This window comes from Dermacentor albipictus, chromosome 5 (genome assembly GCF_038994185.2).
Source record: "Dermacentor albipictus isolate Rhodes 1998 colony chromosome 5, USDA_Dalb.pri_finalv2, whole genome shotgun sequence".
NCBI classification, from domain to species: domain Eukaryota; kingdom Metazoa; phylum Arthropoda; class Arachnida; order Ixodida; family Ixodidae; genus Dermacentor; species Dermacentor albipictus.
This window is the reverse complement of record NC_091825.1, coordinates 78,193,238-78,213,271: the sequence shown is the minus strand read 5'-3', so window position 1 is coordinate 78,213,271 and position 20,034 is coordinate 78,193,238. Positions and strand designations below refer to the sequence as shown.

The 20,034-nt window shown below is 45.9% G+C and overlaps 1 protein-coding gene across 1 annotated transcript in view; it reads left to right on the top strand.

The window, feature by feature from the left end:
• Positions 1-20,034, top strand: part of LOC135921189 (uncharacterized) — a 55,395-nt gene that overhangs the window by 27,468 nt on the left and 7,893 nt on the right. Inside the window, exons 5-7 of the mRNA XM_070539662.1 lie at positions 16,324-16,439; positions 17,720-17,788; positions 18,829-18,918. Of these exons, the coding sequence (XP_070395763.1) occupies positions 16,324-16,439; positions 17,720-17,788; positions 18,829-18,918 (275 nt within the window). The remainder of the gene's footprint in view (positions 1-16,323; positions 16,440-17,719; positions 17,789-18,828; positions 18,919-20,034) is intronic.

Below are 20,034 nucleotides of genomic sequence, written 5' to 3'. Positions count from 1 at the left end.
CCCTGTATTCATTTTGCTTAACGTCCGGCCTATAATATTTTTCTTGCTATCGCTCGTTACGTGGTCCTTATAATATTGTCATGCCTCGTTTTTAACCTCCCAAGTTTCTACCCTATATGTTAGTACCGATACTAAGCACTGATTTTACACGTTTCCAGGATAGCAGCAAAGGGCCAGAGATGACTTGGTACACCTGATGGATGCACTCCAACCTATTTTAACTGTTTTCGTGCCCTGTGGCTAACTGGCTTTGATAAGCGTATTCTTATACAGCAGTTGCCATGGGTGATAGGAAGTAGAAGCAGTAAATCGAATTTATATGCTCATGATCGGAGTTAGAATTCTACTCCAGGCGGCTATATCTTCAGTCAGCTACTAACATGTTCGGCCTTAAGATCCATTTTTTTTTTTGCGGGAAACAGTGCGATAGATATCGCGATAAAAAAAAAAACTGCACAGGCACTTTAATGTGACTATAGGCAGCGCCTGTATGGCCTTTCTATCTTGTCACATTATTTCTCGCGCTGTTTCTCGTAATGAACCCATAGCAACAAGATCGATTACACGCCCTCTTAAAAAGACTTCATTTGCTGGGGGCCAACTCTGAGGCCGACTGCTCAAATACATGTAAAGTGAAGAAATGCTTTTACGAGACAATCGCTGTACCGATTTGAATGAGGATATCACCACTTGAGAGAAAAAGTAATATTCTAGTCACTGAGACAACCAGAAAATATTTATGAATTGACGGTTTCTGCAAGATTTGCGGAAAATTGGTAAGTTCTAGAAAACAGAAGCACAAACTTTGCAAATCCGTAATTTTGCATCAAAAGAATTTATTCATCCTACCTCAGAAGTCTCAAAACTGGACATTATCTGAGCGGATTACATGAATATCGCAGTTTGTGTAAAGCGGACAAATTCGATATATGAATTTGGAGCTTCAGCTCGGCCTCCTCCTTGTAAAATTTGTCAAGGGATCAAATATATGAATAATAACTGCATTGCCATTCCCAAAAAAATGCTGCACGAATTATTAAACGTTACGCACCGTCAAGACAAGTAAAATGTGTATTTTTTCATAAAACAATATATTCGTATGTCCCAAAAATTTTGCCCAAAATAACTTATATCTATGCTTCCATGTTTTTTGTCTATTTACTAAGCAAAGAAAATATCACACGAACTTTAGAACTACATCAGTTCGAAACCAGAAAAGCAGTGCATGCTGCTGATATAAAAAATGTAAAGGCCATGGCATTAATAAGTTGAGGACAAATATTTTAACGAAACTTCCTCATTCGAGAACCACGTTTATATTTTTATACATACGTAATCGCCAGGGGAAAATCTCAATTACGCTGTCCTTTGTTCCAATGTGCTGCGCAGGAGCAGCTGTCATCCGTCGTGTATTGTGAGTAATTGCACCGAAATTATAGGCAGAGCACATATAAAAAGCAGGAGTTCTGCGAAATATACGAGGGCGCGAGTAAAATAAAAGTGAGTACATGCGAATATATGACAAACGAGGTACTTTATTTAACAGTAGTCTTCATGAGCATTTAGACATTTGTCCCACTGATTAACGAGTCTCGTAGTTACCGTCTGATAAAACACCTTGGGTTGCTGTTTCAAAATGTCTGTAACTGACTCTTTCACATCATCGTCCGACGCGAATCTGGTTCCCCTGAGCTGTATTTTTTTCAATTGACCCAAAATGTGGAAGTCTAAAGGCGACAGGTGTCGGCTGTATGGCGGATGCTGCAACGTTTCCCACTTGAACGTTGCCTGTTTTGTGTTAACCACATCGGGGACGTGGGGACAGGTATTGTCGTGGAGCAAGATGGCCCCATTCGTCTATTTTCCACGTCTTTTGTTTTTGATTGCGACACACAGCCGATCCGGCGTTTCACAATATCGGAAATGATTGATAGTCTCTCCAAGTTTAACAATTCGATCAGTTATGGCCCCCAACAATTGAAAAAAAAAGTCAACACCTTTCCGGCGGAAATGATGGCCTTTGGTTTCTTTGGGGAGTAGGAATTCGAATGTTTCCACTGTAAGCATTGCCGTCGTGTTTCAGGCTCATAGTAGTGGCAGCATGATTCGTTCCTGGTCACAAATGCAAACAAGAAGTCGTCCCTTTCATTGTGATACCGGATCAAATGACCCAAGGCAGCGCCGAACCTCTCCGTCTTCTGGCGGTGGTTCAAAATCTTGGGCATCAAGAGCTGATAACCGAGATGTTCGTGAATTATGGTGTGAACCGAACCGTGACTGATGTTCACACGCACTGCCAGTTCATCGATGCTTATCCCCCGTTATTGTCTAGTCAGTTCATCAACCTTTGCAATTGTGTTGGGGGTGATTGCATGGCGGCTTTGGTCCGTTCTGGGATCATCTTTACAACTTTCAAGGCCTTCTTTGAACATTTTGCTTTAACGCTTCACAGAGGCCATTGAAATGGAATGTTAAGCGTAGACGGCAAACATACGGGGTCTAATTTATTTTGTAAAACACCTTGAGCTGTCAAATACCTCACGACGCCAAGCTGTTCAACTTTTGGAGCATCCATTATGTCACACAAATATGTTCAACTCACTGCATGAGAGCATTAAAGAACATTTATCCCCACACCTGCGTGTCTCTTTTGTAAATGAGAGATGCCTGTGTGCTACGCGCATGGGTCGCACGTAATAAATGGAACCATTATTGCGCAGGGTGGGTTGGCTCACTTTCATTTGACTCGCCCTCGTGCATTAGAAATGCGAAGATGCAGCTTGATAAATGGCAAAAAAGTGTCAATGGAAACAAAGTTCACTGCACGTATACACAAGACCTCGCAAAAAGATATTTAAATATAGGTATAAGTCTCCAATAAATCTACGTGTCTAAGGAAAAGTCACTGTATATAATGCATCAAACCAGGCAAATAAACATGTTGAGCAATCATATAGATTCACAGATCAAAGAATCCTAAAGCCCGCGCCCAACCACCCACCCTCTACTGCCCCAGATGAATCGCGCGCGACGGAAGGCGGCGCGCTTCTTTCCGGCTTTTCTTCCTTGCTCACGCATGACTGAGCCGCCAGCCTCGGCCCACCCATGCCACCACCACCCCCCAACGCTTTCACTTGCACATACAGCATGCGGTGCGCAGTCACGATCTTATCGCATAGGACTTAAGTTATACGGAACATGAGTGCAACGTAGATGGCAGAAATGGGCCTAGAGTGTCCATATCATTGCTATCACAATAATATAAAAAGAGTAGCCGGCAACTGAAGTGTTCCGTGGTCCATTACTTTCCGCAAAAGAAGTAGTAACAAAGTTGACCTTTAAACATGCGCCAATTCGCCAAGTCACAACAATGTCTTTTTCTTTCTTTTGCGGTGCGGGAGCACCAAAAAAAAAAGAAAAACGCGAAGGAAAGCATGTTGGCCACAATCGAATGTTTACTTCGGGCGCCTATGTTGTAGCTACCGATGGAATATCGAAGAAAGCGTGAGAAGATCGGTCCACAGAGAAGCATACGCATACTGCTCGGCATCATACACCGGCGAGACAAGACTTTCCGGAGAGGTTGCGCTCAAGCGAACGCGTTGCAATCCGTCGAGTCCACACAGTGATGCCGGCGAGCGACGATTGTCTCTTTTTCTCGTCTCCTAGACAGAAAGCATTGAAAACTCTGCCAGGCGAAAATCCACTCGGCCAGACAAAACCGAACGCTCACCGAAGGGCGCTGCGTGGTGGTCGGGGCAACACGAGAAAAACGCATGCGCTCTGGCTGGCTCTGGCAGCCCGCGGATAGCGAGAACAAAAAAATTAAAGAAGCTCAGTGTGTCTTCGCGAATAAAAGTCAAACTACAAAAAAAAATAAGTATAACGTAGTTACCTTTGCTGGTTTGACATGGATGCTTTGGCGCTCAATAAAAAAATGTTGATATTCTTTTCTCTGACATGACGGCACAAATGAACCATCACAACGCTTTGGCTAATCGGACCTCGCTTGTCTGATAGTGTGTTGATTTGGCTTTTCTCGTTATAGGGTCTGATCTACAACTTTAGAGAAGTCAATGCGCCTTTGGCGTTGAATATTTATAAGAACCTTAAACCCACAATGTTCCAGAATTGAAGATCTAAAGCACGACTTTCGAAATGTTAGTGCACTTTTCGCATAAAACGTTTATGAGAACTTTATAACCATAATGTTTCGGAATTGAAATTAATACGCTCCGTAGGTTCCGCGGCCTCCGCGAGATGCCGCGACGAGCCCGATCGCCATCAAAACGCCCTTGAAACTTTGTGCTCGGATGGGGCTCCTTGCGTTATGTGACTCCCGGTGCATGGGCGTTGCTGCGAAATCCGACGCAATTTCACCATGTTCGCGCTGAAATGTCTTTTCGAGCGTGAAATAGACATTCTAGACAAAATCCAGAATGATTTCCGGCGCCGGGTGTTGTTTTGGTCGACGGTGCATGACAGCACGAAAAAATTTCGGGGGAGGCTGACGCCTCATAAGCCCCCCCCCCCCCTTTCCGCCTGGCTACGCCCCTGGTGGTGGCCGTGGAAAATGCTTTTTTTGTTTTCCTGTATTTTGATAGTAGCCCCCGAGCTAAAGCTCATCCTGAAACCCCCCTGAAACATCAAAAGAACACGAGTACTGACGAGAGCTCCTGGCGTCTATATTATTCCAACTGCGACGAAATTTGGGAGGCCCACTGACCCTCACTAAAGATCAGACACCCTCTCGGTAGAACAGAAATGGATCTTCCTTGTACGGTATCTAAAAACTACACCCCTCATGTCTGTACATCAGATTATCAGCAATTTAAAAACTGCGTAGGTGTTGTACGAATGTCCTACCACCTTGTGAATACTTCACGCTCGGATACCGCCGCAGGATGACTGAAGTGCGTTTCAGTGCATTGAGGAAAGAAAATATATCGTCGGCGAATCCATGCTTTGAAGTCATTCAGAAAGTTAAAGTGGTTAGCAATCTTTCTTTAGAGGTATGTGTAATCAGTGATGTTCTTTATCTGTTATGATGATTATTATGATAATTATTGTACCCCATGTGATACCCTCATCCTATCTGTGAATGTCTAAACCCTTTGCGGCGCATCAGCAGACACACGAAGGGGCAATCTTGGTGGTAATTACAATACCGAATGGATACCGCGACAGAGTATTGTAATCTTGTAATCACTACAACCCAGCTAGAGCTTCGCAGGGTGCCTGGTATGCCAGTGACTGCATTGTTACAATGGCTGTCGATCAAGTAGTCGTGTTCGACGCGGAGGTATCTCTTTTGAACGGCGCGCTATTTCTTTAATATATTAATGCGAAAGCCTTAAGTGGCTCATATCCGCGAAGACCTTGAAAAAGAAAAGAACGCGTCATCCGGTCCAATGGTACAACCCCTCTCGCTCCCCCCACCCCATTCTAAGGAAGCAAAAAGTGCAATGGCTCACCCCTCTCGTAATGCAGAGGCTTCAAACACTCAGCAAAGCGAATCGTACAATGCATACATTCATTGGAATCACACATACAACGTACAGAAACGCGATGTTTAGCAGGTTGGTACAAAAAAAAAAACGTTGCCTTCTGAATGGCTCATATACACCGTAAGCAATGGCTCATACTCCCGTAAGTAAGGAATAAATGCAATGGCTCGTACCCTCGTAAGGCTGAGGCTACAAGCGCTCAGCAAAGTGAAGCGAACAGGGCATATATTCATTGAAATCACCCACACAACACACAGAACAGCATACGTTTCAATGCTCTGCTGAGAGGATGCAACGTAATGTCGAAGAGAAACGTCGTTGGCACGAGTATGACCCCGCTATACGAGCGCGCGACGCCGCAGCTCAGCGTCGAAAGCGAGCCGAAGAAGCCGAACTGCCAAAGCAGCAAAGCGATGATGCGAGGCGGTGCATTGCCAAGTGTGCAGCGGGCTTTCGCCTTCACGTGTTACAGGAGTGTGACATGTTGCCGAACTTCTTAGGGCTACGTACACTATCGGTCACTTGGAACACCCGTTCTGGAGGACTGGCCAAGAATGTACGCATACTGATGCGGAATACCACGTGACTCAAATTGTCTACTATAAACCAGCCGACAGCCAGCAGCAAGTTGTCTATCCGGGAACGCACGCAGTGGCCGTTGTTGTCTCCTCGGAAGAACAGCGGACAGCACAGACCTGGTGGCACAAGGTAGAAGACATCTTGGATCCCCCGGTATGTGAAAGATATGTAAATTCCGCAAACAGGATGAAGTTCCCAAAGAATGCTAGTCGCAGTAAAAGGGGTGCGCGTAGTTTCAGCGTTGATTCAAACACCTTTGTGTATAAAAAATTCGCCTGTTATACTTCGCACTGAACTGTCACTGCTGACGCCATGAGGTCACGTAAAATCGTTGGAAATAAGCGGCGCGCTCTGCCTTTTCCTTTCTTCCACATCTCTCTTTTCACAGCATCAGTATTACTATGGAACTTCACGTACTTTCCAGGTACTTTGCATGTATGCTTCTATATATATTTGCATCTACGTAAGCTTGTTTGTACCCATAGTACCGCCCACCTGGATCGCTGTGCCGTTCATGGTGGAATGGGTAGCGCGTCGGGCTGCTGTGCCGACGGAACAGGGTTAAAAACCAGCCTCAGAGCAACTTGTGTCTATGAATTACTGATTGCGTGCCAGCAGGTGTGTGCCGCTCTTCAATTAACGTCTTTGCCGTCAACTTGGGTAACTAGTTATGTGGCACTGGGAAAGCAACGCCCCACAATGACGAAAATGATCCCTTAAATTTCTCCGATGCTGAACGGGATCGAGCCCCCGTAACAAGGGTTCTTCAAAAAACAAAGGCACAGCGCGGCACACTCATCACAGTTGCAGCGTAAGCTCGAAGAGCGGCTCCATAGGAGCTCCATTTTCGGCACCACGCACTGCAGTGTCTTCGCGACGAAGTCTCTTCGCTTCACAACATCTCATACTAATGGCCTAGAAAGGACCTATAAATCACACTGTGCACACCATGCACCACACGAAAAGTACCATTAGTTTCTAAATTAAAAAAGCGTCAACGAAAGGAAACTTACCAAGAGGTGGCACCAGTTTGGCTGAAACTCTGTTAAATTTCTACGAACCCACGAGTTCAGCGCCTCGGTCCAACATGCGTGTCTTGCATACGCTATGTAGTCGAATTAGGAAGCACACATCTAATTTCTGGTCTTGTCCGTAGGGTGCAATCAACTATCGGGTGGTATGCTGATTCAAAACGAAGTCTTTATTAAGAGTCCTTTGAAGCACATCCTCAAAAACTATTGCATCTTTACAACTTATGAAGGATTGTTCTATAGTTTCGGGTGCGTCGCAAAGACGACAGTTAAGAGTGCATACAAAAGTGCCTTTATTGTGCAATCAAGTTCTCACAGGTAGCGTTTCACTGCGTAATTTAAAGACAAATGTTTTTGTACATCGGTATAAAGGGATCTTGCGGACTCGTTGAAGTATGTCATCCCATGGCAGACTGGAAAGTGTAGAACGGTAAAAAGGAAGTGAGGAAATCATTGATTTCAACTATTTTTAAAGTTAATTGTTTTCTGGACACTGTTCAGACATATTGCGCAAAATCCAACATTAACTGCAGAGCGAAATATACTTCATGAATAAAACCCCGCAAACAATGTCGTTCAGAATGTTGGGATGAAACTACCAGGCTGGGTAAAACATTGACTAAGTTAACTTGTTTGAATGATCGTAGTGTTCGGTGTGAAATATCTAAAGAAAAAAAGAAGGGACGACAAACACTCTGTCGCATAAACATATCCATTAGACCAAGTCCACCAGCACATATGGGTCTAAAGATGTTATCCCGCATCATAGGCTCATAGATAGAAGACCACATTAATGTAGCAAATATTTTATCAGAACATTGAATATAAGCCCGGACACAATGAAATATCTGCAGTACATAAATACTCTTATAGCCAGGAATACGTTACAAGTCGCGGTCCTACCAAATATGGAAAGGCGGTGTAGCCTAAAAGCATCCGCCTGGCGTTGAAGTACTGATACGCGTTTTCTACAGAAATTGCACTGAGCTTATATGCATCAAAAGGAACAACAACGTATTCTACAACGGGTGTTTGCCATTTCTCAATAAACGCCTTTCATGCCAACGCTTCAGCGAGCTGCGTCATGAATGCACTGGATATGCGGCGCTGTTCAATGAACCTCCCGCCAGTTTGAGTAACTGAGCATGTACCACTGAGTGGGCGGAAAGAGAACAATGATCAGCGTTGATAGGTAACGGCGCGCAACGCTTCTCGTCTCGGAGTGCGCGCGCGGAATTCAGGGCAGTGCTACTAGCTGACGCAGCGTGTCCATGAAGAAGCCCGGTTGTCGTATGACGCGTTTCTCGGCGCTCGCACGCTTTGGCACGCCATGCATTTCGGACGCCACGCGCAGGCTTCGAGGTGGCGGCGCTAGATGGCGGTGAGTGTTCTTAGGGAAGCGCGGAAGAGCAGTTTCACTGCAGTACACGTGTCACACACTCGTTTTGAAGGTGGCAATACATTGCTTACCTATATTGATTCAATCCTAATGTATTACCGCTAACAGTCATGGTGAGATGGATGCAGCCGCGATATGTTTAGTTGTAAGTTGTATTTTTATGTGTTCACATCGTAGCCACAGCTACGAAACGGAAGAAGCCTCGTGGACTGCATACTCCGAAAGCGATCAGGTAACGTCATAGCCGCCATGTTTTAGACATTATTTAGAAGCGTGAACAGAGGCAATATTAGCTTTTCTTTACACTCTCAAAACGGTTGCACCCTTAAGGTTGTATGTATATCCCACAACAATAATCGGCATTTGTCTTGCTTGCGTTCCTTTTCTGGAAAACTCGGCGCTCGCTACTTTCCTGTCGACAATGCTGTGTCACGCTGACAACGCGCAAGCTGCTCGTGACTTGGAAGTACCGGGCTCGTAGCGTTGAAGGAAATGCGGGCAAGGCAGATGACGATTATTGTTGTGGAACAAGATAAGCCCCAAAGGGTGTACACTTTTTTAAGTGTAGACAAACCAGGTGAGTAACAGTGCCAAGTGGTGGACCATCCGGGCCACATAATGCGATTTTCGGGCGAAATTTGGGTAACAAGAAGACACCGGAAAGAAAACATGTTTTAGGATTTGTAGTAAGGTTGGTTACAGCGCAGCACAAGAGAAGGACAAAAGAAGGTATAAAACGACGACACGGCGCTCACTCTCAACTGATATTTTATTGAAAATATATCTAACATATATATAGGTGCCAGTTGATAAGCACGACATGCACGAGACACAGAGATGCATCGAGATAACTGTGACGAACTGACGCATAATCAAAATTGACATAGGTAACGCAATTCCTTGTCATGAAGAGCGATAGACGGTTCGCTGATGCATGCCTTGTCCCTAATCTTTATATTGTAGGCCTCGGCGATTCTCCTTGTCAAATGGCTCGCGTGTTTAAAAATGACACTAGCTTTGTTAAGTTCGGGGCGACAACCGCACGACTTGCAATGCTCCGGCAGTTGAAGTGGCGCAACCCCTTGAAGAGATAGATCATGCTACCTAAGTCGAACATTCACACAGCGCTTCGTTTGTCCCGCTTACTCTCTACCACAATATAATGGAATGACATACTCAACCTGCTTAGCACAAGTGATGTACCTGTTCACATGTTTGACAGTGCGTTTTCCCTTCACTTGATTTTACTTCAGCAAATCATCAACTAAAGGGCATATGCGACCTGTCTTATGTTTCGCAGAAAAACGAACATCAATGCTGTACCCTGAACCAACGTTTTTAAGCGTATGCGCCAACTTGTGTACATATGGTACTACTGCGTTTTTCCTTTCTTTCTTTTAATTTAGTTTTAATACCTTGGTCATTTATGCTCTTGACGCCGCGGACCATACTTTCACTCACAGATGAAATAATCACTTTGGGGTAACCGGCGTCCAGTAAACGATTTACCTGATCAGAAAAAGCAGCCTTCGACATATGAAAACACGACTTCTTTAATGCGGCATTTAGGATAGTCTTCGCTATAGCCCGCTTCACTACATTAGAATTACCGGATATATAGTTTAAAATGGGCTTAACCGACCTGGGATCATACTTCCAGCACACATGATTTTTACCAAAGCGTAATCTCATGTCTGGGAACTGCAGTTGATGGTCCTTAGGGACTTCGAAAGTAAAATGAAGGCTTTTGCCGTGCTGCCTGAATGACATTAAAATTTCATCAACACGCTGGGCGTGAATGTCACTGGTAAAAAATATAACTAAATCATCAACATAGCAAAAAACCATATTGGAAAGCATAGCAAGGTGGCGCTCTAGTTGCCTATCAATATAACCTAGAAAAATGTCAGTAATGATAGGAGCTACGCACGAGCCAATGTATACACCCAATTTTTGTATATACAGACCCCCTCTCCATGAAACAAAGATAGATCTCAAGTAAAAGGAAAGAAGTTCAAGAAAGGCTTCTACTGAGATACCGCAACCATTGATGAAGGCTTCTTCATCATTGCCACGTACTATGCAGTCTTTACCACATTTCTTAACCTGGGCATCTCGAAGGGAGTAAAGAAACTATTGTCATTTTGAAGCACGCCAGCCAATTCACAAGGGAAGCCGCCGAGGCCTACAATATAAAGGTTAGGAACAACCGAACCGTCTATGGCTCTTCATGACAAGGAACTGTGTTACCGATGTCAATTTTCATTATGCGCCAGTTTGTCACAGTTGCCACGATGCATCTCTGTGTCTCATGCATGCCAGCGTTATCAACTGGCACCTATATATATGCTAGACATATGTTCAATAAAATATCAGTTAAGAGTCAGCGCCGTGTCGTCGTTTTATACCTTTCTTTTGTTCCTGTATTACTCTGAATCCCAACCAAGTGGCCCAACTTGCCGTCCTGATGTTTTAGGATACTTAAGTACTTTTCGGGGCCCGTCCGTCTGTCCGTCTGCATGTAACCACTTCCTCGTCAACTCACGTCACGGGTCACGTGGCACTGGGTATGTGCCGCTCTACAATGAATCTCATACGCCCCAACTTGGGTCATTGGGTGGGTGCAACTGGGTATGTGCTGCGCTTCAAGAACCTGTTTGACGTCAACATGGGGGATGGGTAGGTGAGAGCCAGCATGCGCTACTGTTCAATCAATTTCATTCCGTCCATCTTGGGTCAATGGGAATGTGCCACTGCTATATGTGCCGCTGCGTATGCAATGAACTTCATTGACGCCAACGTGAGTCACTTGGTATGTGCTTGCCGCTGGGTACGTACCGTTGTTCGATATAAAAGGACGTATCCATAGCCAAAGCGCTAGCGTCGTGTGAGTTGCCTGACAAGGCTCGACCGGCAGCAGTGGCGTAAGTAGCAACAGCACCATGGTGGCGTAAACAGGACCTCTGCAGAAGGATATCTTGTTGCGCTTGCTCCAAGGTCATCGCACACTGCAGGCACAAGCACGACGAAAGACAACATAGACACGCCGAGCCTCGTAACGCCAGTGACTTCCTTCATCGTGGCTTTGTCGTTGCGATTAATTACGTGCTTTATCAACACGAAGTTCTGTCGGACATGCCGTAATTACTGCGGCAGCCCGTCGATAACTTCGAGTTACATGCAAAAATTCCTAGAGTTTATTTACCCTGCCGCTGCGGTCGGTATTACATCATGGATAAATGAGTACAGTACATTATTTTGTATCATCTTCGTCCATACGGCTTCGGACGTTATGTGACGCCGCTCATTCCTCTTTAGTAACTTACTTCAGGCATTGTTTGGGGACTGACTATCTGCCTATCTATCTATGTGCCTAACCATTTTCCCGCCAACTTGGGTTACTGGGAGTCCATGGACGAATGGATAGCGCAGCGGAATGCTGTGCTAATTAAACAGGGTCTGAAACCAGTCGCCCCATCAACTTGGGCTACTGGGTATGTGGCACTGGGTATGTTTCACTTCGTCTGTGCCGCTCTTCAACTAACCTGACGCCAACTCGGCCCATTCTGTAGGCGCCACAAGATACGTACTGTTCTTCAATGGAGCTTCTTGCGGTAAAATTGGGTAAATGAGCATACGTAATTGCGCATGTACCGCTTTTCAATAACAAAAAAAGATCCTTGAAAATTTGCAGGTGCATTGCCGAATCACGCCCGCGCAGTGCGCGGACTTCGCGGCGGCACCGCTACGGGGCGCAGCGTGTGCAGTGGGGCGCGAGAGCAGCCTGGCTGCACACACATCTCGGCGTGGGCAATACGTTGTCGATAGCTGTCTTGAATTCTCTCCACCTTGCGGGTTTCCGCAGAACTACTATGTCAAACTCTTGCCTTTGCTTCGTGTTGTCGACAAATTCGACTTCGCCCTGCCATCTGCTAGCCGCCTGGTTAGCTCAGATGGTAGTGCGGCTGCCCCGGAAAGGCGGTGGCCCCGGGTTCGAGTCCCGGACCAGGACGAATTTTTCTTCAACTATGAGGTTTTTCTTTCGAGGAACCCGTATGGGTTTCCTTTGTAGCAATTGCTACGAACGGGTGGATGTCTGATTTTCCCTTTATTCATGTCTTGAATGGTAATCGGAATAACGTCCACATTCGCTGGGATGTGAATTTCGCCGGAATATCATTTTGTGTGTCTTTGTGTAAATATATTTTGGGGCTCCTCTACACACAGGTTAAACGGTATAAACCGAGAATGGTCGAACGACTGTGTCACGGTTTCTTTACATATGAACGGCACAAGAAAGATAGTACTAAAACTGTAAGAAAAATTAGGAGTGAGCGAAAAAGCACGAACATTTCACGTCCAGACAATCACTTACTCAAGCGCTGAGGCTACGTGGCTTGAATTATTCGAACTTGAACTTTTCTGGCCGAATTAATTCTCAGCTGCGAGCGCGCACATTCTTCATTGCGCGCAAGCGAATGCGATCACTGAAGCTGTTAAGGCCAAGCATTCTGTTTACAACAAAAGCAAAATGTCTGTGACTTGATTCTCGGCAGGGCGATCAATAAGCAGAGCTACCAGCGATCAAAAGTTTTCTTCTTTATGAACGCTGTTGGTGAGTGTATGCAGCTCCTTACGAAAAACTTTATGGTTGAATGGCTCACTCTGTACGGTGGCTCTCACATATACTGACTATGCGCAGACACTGCGCGCAAACTGCCACCAGCTATAAAAAATGCAAGTTTCCGAAAAACACCTTGAAACGTGCACGAAATAAATCGGGCGTGGGCGTTGATGGGAATGAATAAACGATGCCATGAAGCGCATTGGTCTTCAGCAGTGATTTCGAGCTGTGCATATTTCTATGTGGTTCGAGCGATCTCTGTCGTGCTAGACTCTCAAGGAGGCAATGGCACAACAAAAACCACCTATGCGTTCTTGTTCTTTCGTGCACTCGGTGTCTTGCTGCCGTAGAATCTAAGGGGCCTTTCGTGTGTATAGATCACGTCGAGTTACAGAGAATCGCCTCACGCTCACGCAAGCAGTCGACTTCTGCTTTTTCGGAGCCTCGCAAATTGACACAGCATACGAGGTTTGTGTTGAAAGGTTTGCCTGCAGACTGGTAAGCACAAACGCAGGACTGGGAGGGGAGGCGAGATTTCTAAATGGGCTTGTACACCTCATTTTGGGCAGCACTGTGATATTTTAGGCAACGGAGAGCAAGAATAGCGAGAAATATTCGCGAAAATCCTAGGCTTTGAGCAAAAGCTTCCCCATAAATAACACATAACTCAAACAACAGCTGGAGAAAGAAAGTTGTATTGGGCGAATGCGTATTAATTACCTTTGAATCTCACTTTTTGAAACGTGCGCCAATCACTATAAGACTTGCTACATAAAGCGCACACCTGTTGACATCGCGACAGTCGCAGGTGCTGGGCATCTAACATTACAACTAAGTGATGTGCGCATGCATCAGTGCTTTGTCACAGAAATGATGCCAATAAAATGGAGGCCAAGGTAAGCGTAACGCACTCGACAGCTGCGTATCAGTAGAGAGGACATTACTACATTTGCAGGGATAAGACTGCATCAGGTGACGCCAGGCAGCGGTATATCGAGCCTTCCAAGGAATGCCTTCATCTTTCAGCCCCCATCAAATAATATGGTGACCGATAAGGATAGATCTTTTTTCAAGCCGCTAGTTTTACACTTGCAAAAGTAGTGCTTCGTATCAAGAATGCGAGAGGGAAATTTATGCTTGTATGGTGACAGTCAGACCCAGTAAGCCCCTAACCTGTGTATGTCTTCGAAACACAGCAAACAAAAATAATCGTCGACTATATTGGAGAAAAAACTATTTATGAGCAGGTGCTCATGGAACGCTACCGTTCGTCGAAAGATGCGCCTTGATGTATCGATATCTTGACCAATGCTGTTGCCGATTTTATCGAGATAAAATCTTGCACAATCAGATTGTGTGAGCGAAAGGCATAGTGTTGTACTTCATGGAACACACGCAGGCACCAGAATATAAGGAATGTCCAAGGAATCATTTATAGAAATAGCCAATGCCCTTGATTTGTAGATCAGATTCCAATGACTTGGCTCACCGCTGTCTTGGTGTTTGAGTGTCGCTTGTTTTTCTGGGCACTAATTCGTTCAATAAAGCGTTAAGTTCGTGATTTACAGTTTCTGCATTGCCTTGTTCTTCACCGTCACCACAATTTGACAATAAATTGTCACGAGGAAACCTTTAGGTGCTCAAGATAAACATTTTAGGCCTTTCATGGAACGGAATGAAGATGCTGCAGCGTGCTTAGTGCACGGATTCATGCCAAATCATACAAAAAATTGACGTGCTTCTTATAATTCCTGTCATTGCCGAATGATTATATAGCCAGATGGCCCGTTTTACGTAACAAACTGTTTATTAAATTAAAACAACTCCAAGAAAGGTCTGGACTCACGAGTGTCTTCGGGTCTGAGTGAGATCTTTCAAGAGTCAGTTCACCGGCTGTGCAAACACCTCAAGCAAATATTGGGAGTTCTATAGAAGCAGTATCTTCAGTGCTGGGAAATGTCTGAAGTGTTGCCAAGTTTCTATATTATATACTGTAATATGCATTAACGTGCTTTTGGCAGTAATTTAGTAGCCGTTTTCTTGAGGTTATAGTAAGTGATGCAAATATCACACACGCACGCGCGCACGCACACACACACACACACGCACACACACAAACACACACACACACGCACACGCACACACACACACACACACACACAATCGCACACACACACACAGATTGTCTTGTGTTGTCTTGCTCTCATGACGTAGCGTTTGTGAGCGGTGGCCCCCGATATGCATTTAATACTTTATTTGTCATTTCAGGCCATTGCGATAACCCAAGTCATCGCATGCCTCCTGACAACTACCACGCAATGGAGAATCCGTCAAAGAGCAGGAGCAGTGGCTGCTTTATGGTGAAAAGTTTCACCTCTTGTCGTTTGCTGTGCCGGTTCTTTGGATGCTTCTTCATTTTCAACTTCAGCGAAAGACACCTGGACAGCGCCAAGGCAACGTTGAAAACAGCGTACACAGCCTACGCTCTTGCTTGGCTTTGCGTGTGCCTTTACTTCGAAGGCGGATCGATTATTGCCAAGTTAGGGCGACTTGACCTCACTCATAAATTTTCCGACGCTGTTTCGACATTCCTGAATGTGGCCTTGATGGCGAAGGTTTTCGTAAACTTCGGCTGCATGGTGTTCCGTTCTGGCCAACTGCTCGAATTTTTTCGCATCTGTGATGAATACGAAACACGCTCAGCTTTCAAGCGTCCCACTGTACGCGAGGCATGGAAACGTGGGTGGATTTTGGGTGTGATGAGGTTGTGCATATTCACTGCAGCCGTTTCAATGGCCTGCATTATGGTCATATTCTCCACTAGAAGCAGCTCATCCGAACCTTGGGCTGTGGCCAAACTGGTTGCCAGGTTCCTTTCCATGTCGGCTTTCTTCTTTTACGACTCGTTGATGTACCTCGTATTGAGGTCGGTTGGCGAAGTACTCGTCTGGTACATGTGTGCACAGACGCAAGAGTTCGAAAAGTGCAGTAAGGCCGTCACAAGCGGAATGCCAATGGCAACTCTGCGAGGTGGACAGTGGGCATCTGTGAAGGTTGAGTCGGTGCGGCAGAACGTGTGCAAAGTTCGGGAGCTAAAAGGTTTAATCAATGGCACCTGGAACACGGCCATCAGCATATCGTCTGTAACATTGCTGTGGATGGAATGCATTGCCTTCTACGCAGTATTGAAGAACGGCGTGTACCGTCGTCCTGACGTGTGCCTGAGCCTCTGCTATGCCACCTACATCTTTCTGAGCTTCTTGGAACTGACATGCATTAGTCAGACATTGTGTGATGAAGTGAGTACGGAAGTCAATAACATAATTACATATCCAGAATCTCAAACGACACAGTCATCATTTACTATTGATGTGAATTCGTTATCGAAATTCTTTGTGACTTAATTCTTTCCTAATCTTCAAGCAGACGAAGCTTATTCTTGGTATATTTTTGGTTTGACAGCAATCAGCGTTTGTAACGCTAGGTGGTGTGACTGGGCCGATGCTGGTGAATGTACTCAAAATCGTGGCTGGGCCGGTCACAATGCCAGAGCAGAATTAACTGATACCCGTAAAAAGGAGCGCCACCAGGCGACTCTTCCAGCTAAATCGTTGCTTAAACTACGCCCAAATTTCGCTAAGGTGGTGACGCATTTTACGCACCGGAACTGCGGTGCCTCTTATCGCCGCTCTGGTGAAAGGCGCGTTAAAGCAGAGCGGTGACAGATGGCGCCACTACTGTTGTATCAAAATCAAAATATCGTGAGTGGCATCGCCGCCGTTGACGTGCGCTGTAGCATCTTTTGAGGAAAAATAAAAGAAGTAGCGTAATGGTACCAATCGGAGCATTTAAGTAAAGCAACTGCGCAATGCTGTACCTGTGCGCTTTCAACCAGCGAAGCGATCCACTTAAAGGGACCAGGTACACCTGGCGCTCTTTGTTAACGACACAGCGATGGAAGGTGTGTCCTCGGTGAGTTGACTGGCGAGGTTAGAGTGTCGTAGAAGGGAAGCAGTAGCAGCCAAGTGGAGTGACGTAGAGTGGCACGTGACATGTGGAAAGGCGGTGCTGCGCGGATGCACGAAGGGCGCGCTCCAATGTACTGGGATATCCAGCAACCTCACTGCTTACTATGGGGGCCGTTGTAACACTGCGATAGCCGTGGTTCACATAGTTCAGTAGCTTCACGCTACCTTGTCTTCAAGTTGCTGTAGTACATGCGTGCGGTAATTAACAACGACAACATAAAGCAGTCGTTGTAATGTGTTTTGTTTCGGCTGGCCACAGGGGACCTTGTAAACTTGTAGGCAGCAGGAAGAGAGAGTCATGTCACACTAACTCACAGGTAACTATGAAAAAGTAGACGTAGTTATACGAATGTTGAAAATAATCATGAAATTTCGATATCGCGTAATTCTGTCACTGAGAGTGCACTCGAATGACGCAGAATTTGTTAGTTTTTAGAACGCAGCTTTCTTCGCCTGCCAGAAAAGGCTAAGAAATTGGGAAGCTATTACATGATGCCGTAACAAATATCACGAAGAGAGGGTCAATAATTTCATTTGTGGGTTTGTCTTAGGCACAAAAGCTCAAGGAAGCTGCCCGGAGGTCATCGACTATCAAGGCGACAGATTCGTACTTCAGACAGGTGAGATGAGTCTTGCACGTAGCATGCAAATTACTAGCGTAATACAATAAAATGCGAAGGAAGGATTGCGTATATTTTTTGACAGAACCATTTACTGTAGGTCACTAGGAAAAAATTTATCCCTAGTTTCCTTTTGCACCGGTAAAGATTCGGAATGACGGGCAGTACTGTAAGCGTCAAAATATTCCACAAGTAGGACCATGGCCATTTCCGCCAATCGGGAAGCGCCTCGACCTTCGCAGTGCCATTCGAGCTTGTGCGTGCGTCTCATGCATGTGCTTGGGATCTGTATCCGTGCTGAGAGTTTACAGTTCCGAAAGCATTGTCGTACGTTTGTTATCTTTCCACTGCATTTTGGTTACATTTTTAACATTTCTTCTTGCTTCTTTGCTTATTAGGTTTATGTCCATCTTGTTAGCTTGCTAGTCCGCCCACATCGACAAGGAGAAGAAGAACAATTTGTATTTGACTGAGTGCGTCACTTGTATCAAACTGGTCTTGACTTCTTTGTACGCTAATGAGATTGAAAGGGACGTAGCAGAGCTGTAGGTGTACAAATGCGAGCGAAAAAATTTTCAGCGCATTATACAGACGTACGTATCTAGCGGATACTGGAAACCTCCTCACAAGATCAGATAGCTGACGTGCGCAGAGGACGACAGTGCCCCATACGACGTCACGTCAAACAGACGTGACGGGTCTGCATGCCGGCTCGGTTATTCAATAACCGACCAGGTCTGCAGTAAAGGGGAACACACAACACAATTTCCTTTGTGACATAGTGCACACTTTACCGACAGTCAATCAGTAAGCCTAGTGAGACGCTTACAGCTTGTGAGTTTTCGAGCTCAGCATGCGAAAGGGTAAAATGTCCTGCAATTCCTCTCACTATCAGCTTTGCCGCTGCTTGCACGTATAGCTGGCGGCGACTACTGGGCGTGGCTGTGGCCGGTTCTGCCTTGCGGAACACAGCCTCGACCGGTCATGGTCGATGCTGGACCCAATGCATCGCAATCTGAATTACCCTTTCTTTTGCGCAGGTGGAGTTCTTGCATTATACCATGGACCCCGACGGGATGCGCTTTAGTGGAGCAGGCTTTTTTCCTCTAGACAAGCCGCTTATTCTCTCGGTACGTCTAAGCGAGGTGACATGCTGGCATCGCACAAAGCACACTGGCCAGCTCATGGAACTTGCCACATATAGCAAGTTTTCAACATTAGTAACGACACACTTGTTCGAATTATCGGGTTTCTGCTTGCTGAAGACATGACCACCAGACCCCGGTGATTGTTTATGGTTGGCGTATGTTTAGTCGTTTGTATAAAATTTAGAAATATCACCGATGATTAAGATACTCTGCGACTGCGACGCGTGTGGTTGTATATAGACGGGCCACAAACTTCCCGGCAACTGCAGCTTATGCAACCGTAATCTTTTCGGGGAAATGCTTGCGGCGAATGCTGTGCGCGAAAATGAGCTTTCTGGTTCTTTTATTTCTTTCTCCCGGACGGCCAGCGCCGCCGCTGCAGTGCATGGGGGGATGGAGGTTATGAGCGTACCCTTTGGAACGGCGTGGTGGGTTGCGCCACCAAGCTCTTGCTATTATACTGCTTGATGTCCTACCTAAATTAAGAAAGAAAAAAAAGCACTATGAACTCCCACAACCAAATTTTCTGAACCCCGATTGCGAACTTTGGTTTTGTACGTCTCCATTTGTTGTCGTTTCCCTACTTTTCTTCCACCAATGCACCAGTGGCAACACCTCCTTTAAAAAGATGCTCGCCGCGTGCGCCGAAAACCTGCTGCTCTTACCTTTCTCCTTTTCATCCTTTCCACTTGAGGTGGTAGCTAGCGATCTTTGCGGTGGTTGCTTGCAGCACGCGCGCATGCGCACATCTCCGCATGGCAGCGCGGCCTGCGCTGCCGCCGCGACACCACCCCACCCCAGCCTCCTTGGCGGAAATAGGGAAGTAGGTTGCGCCATGTCTTGACAACCGACCGCAATTCAAGGCGCGACGGCTACAATGGGTAAGTGAGCGACGCCGCAGGCACCTTTCTAGAGGAGGCGTTGCCAGTGGATGTGCCAGAAGGGCGCCATCTGGTAGCGCTTTAAGGTGGCTTCTTCCGCTTTCCTCCTCGCGCCTTCTTTGCTATCGCAGTCTTCTACATTTGTCCTCACTCTTTCACCACACTCTCCTCCTCCGCTTTCTGCCACGTGCTCTCACTATGCAATCTTCTGCTATCT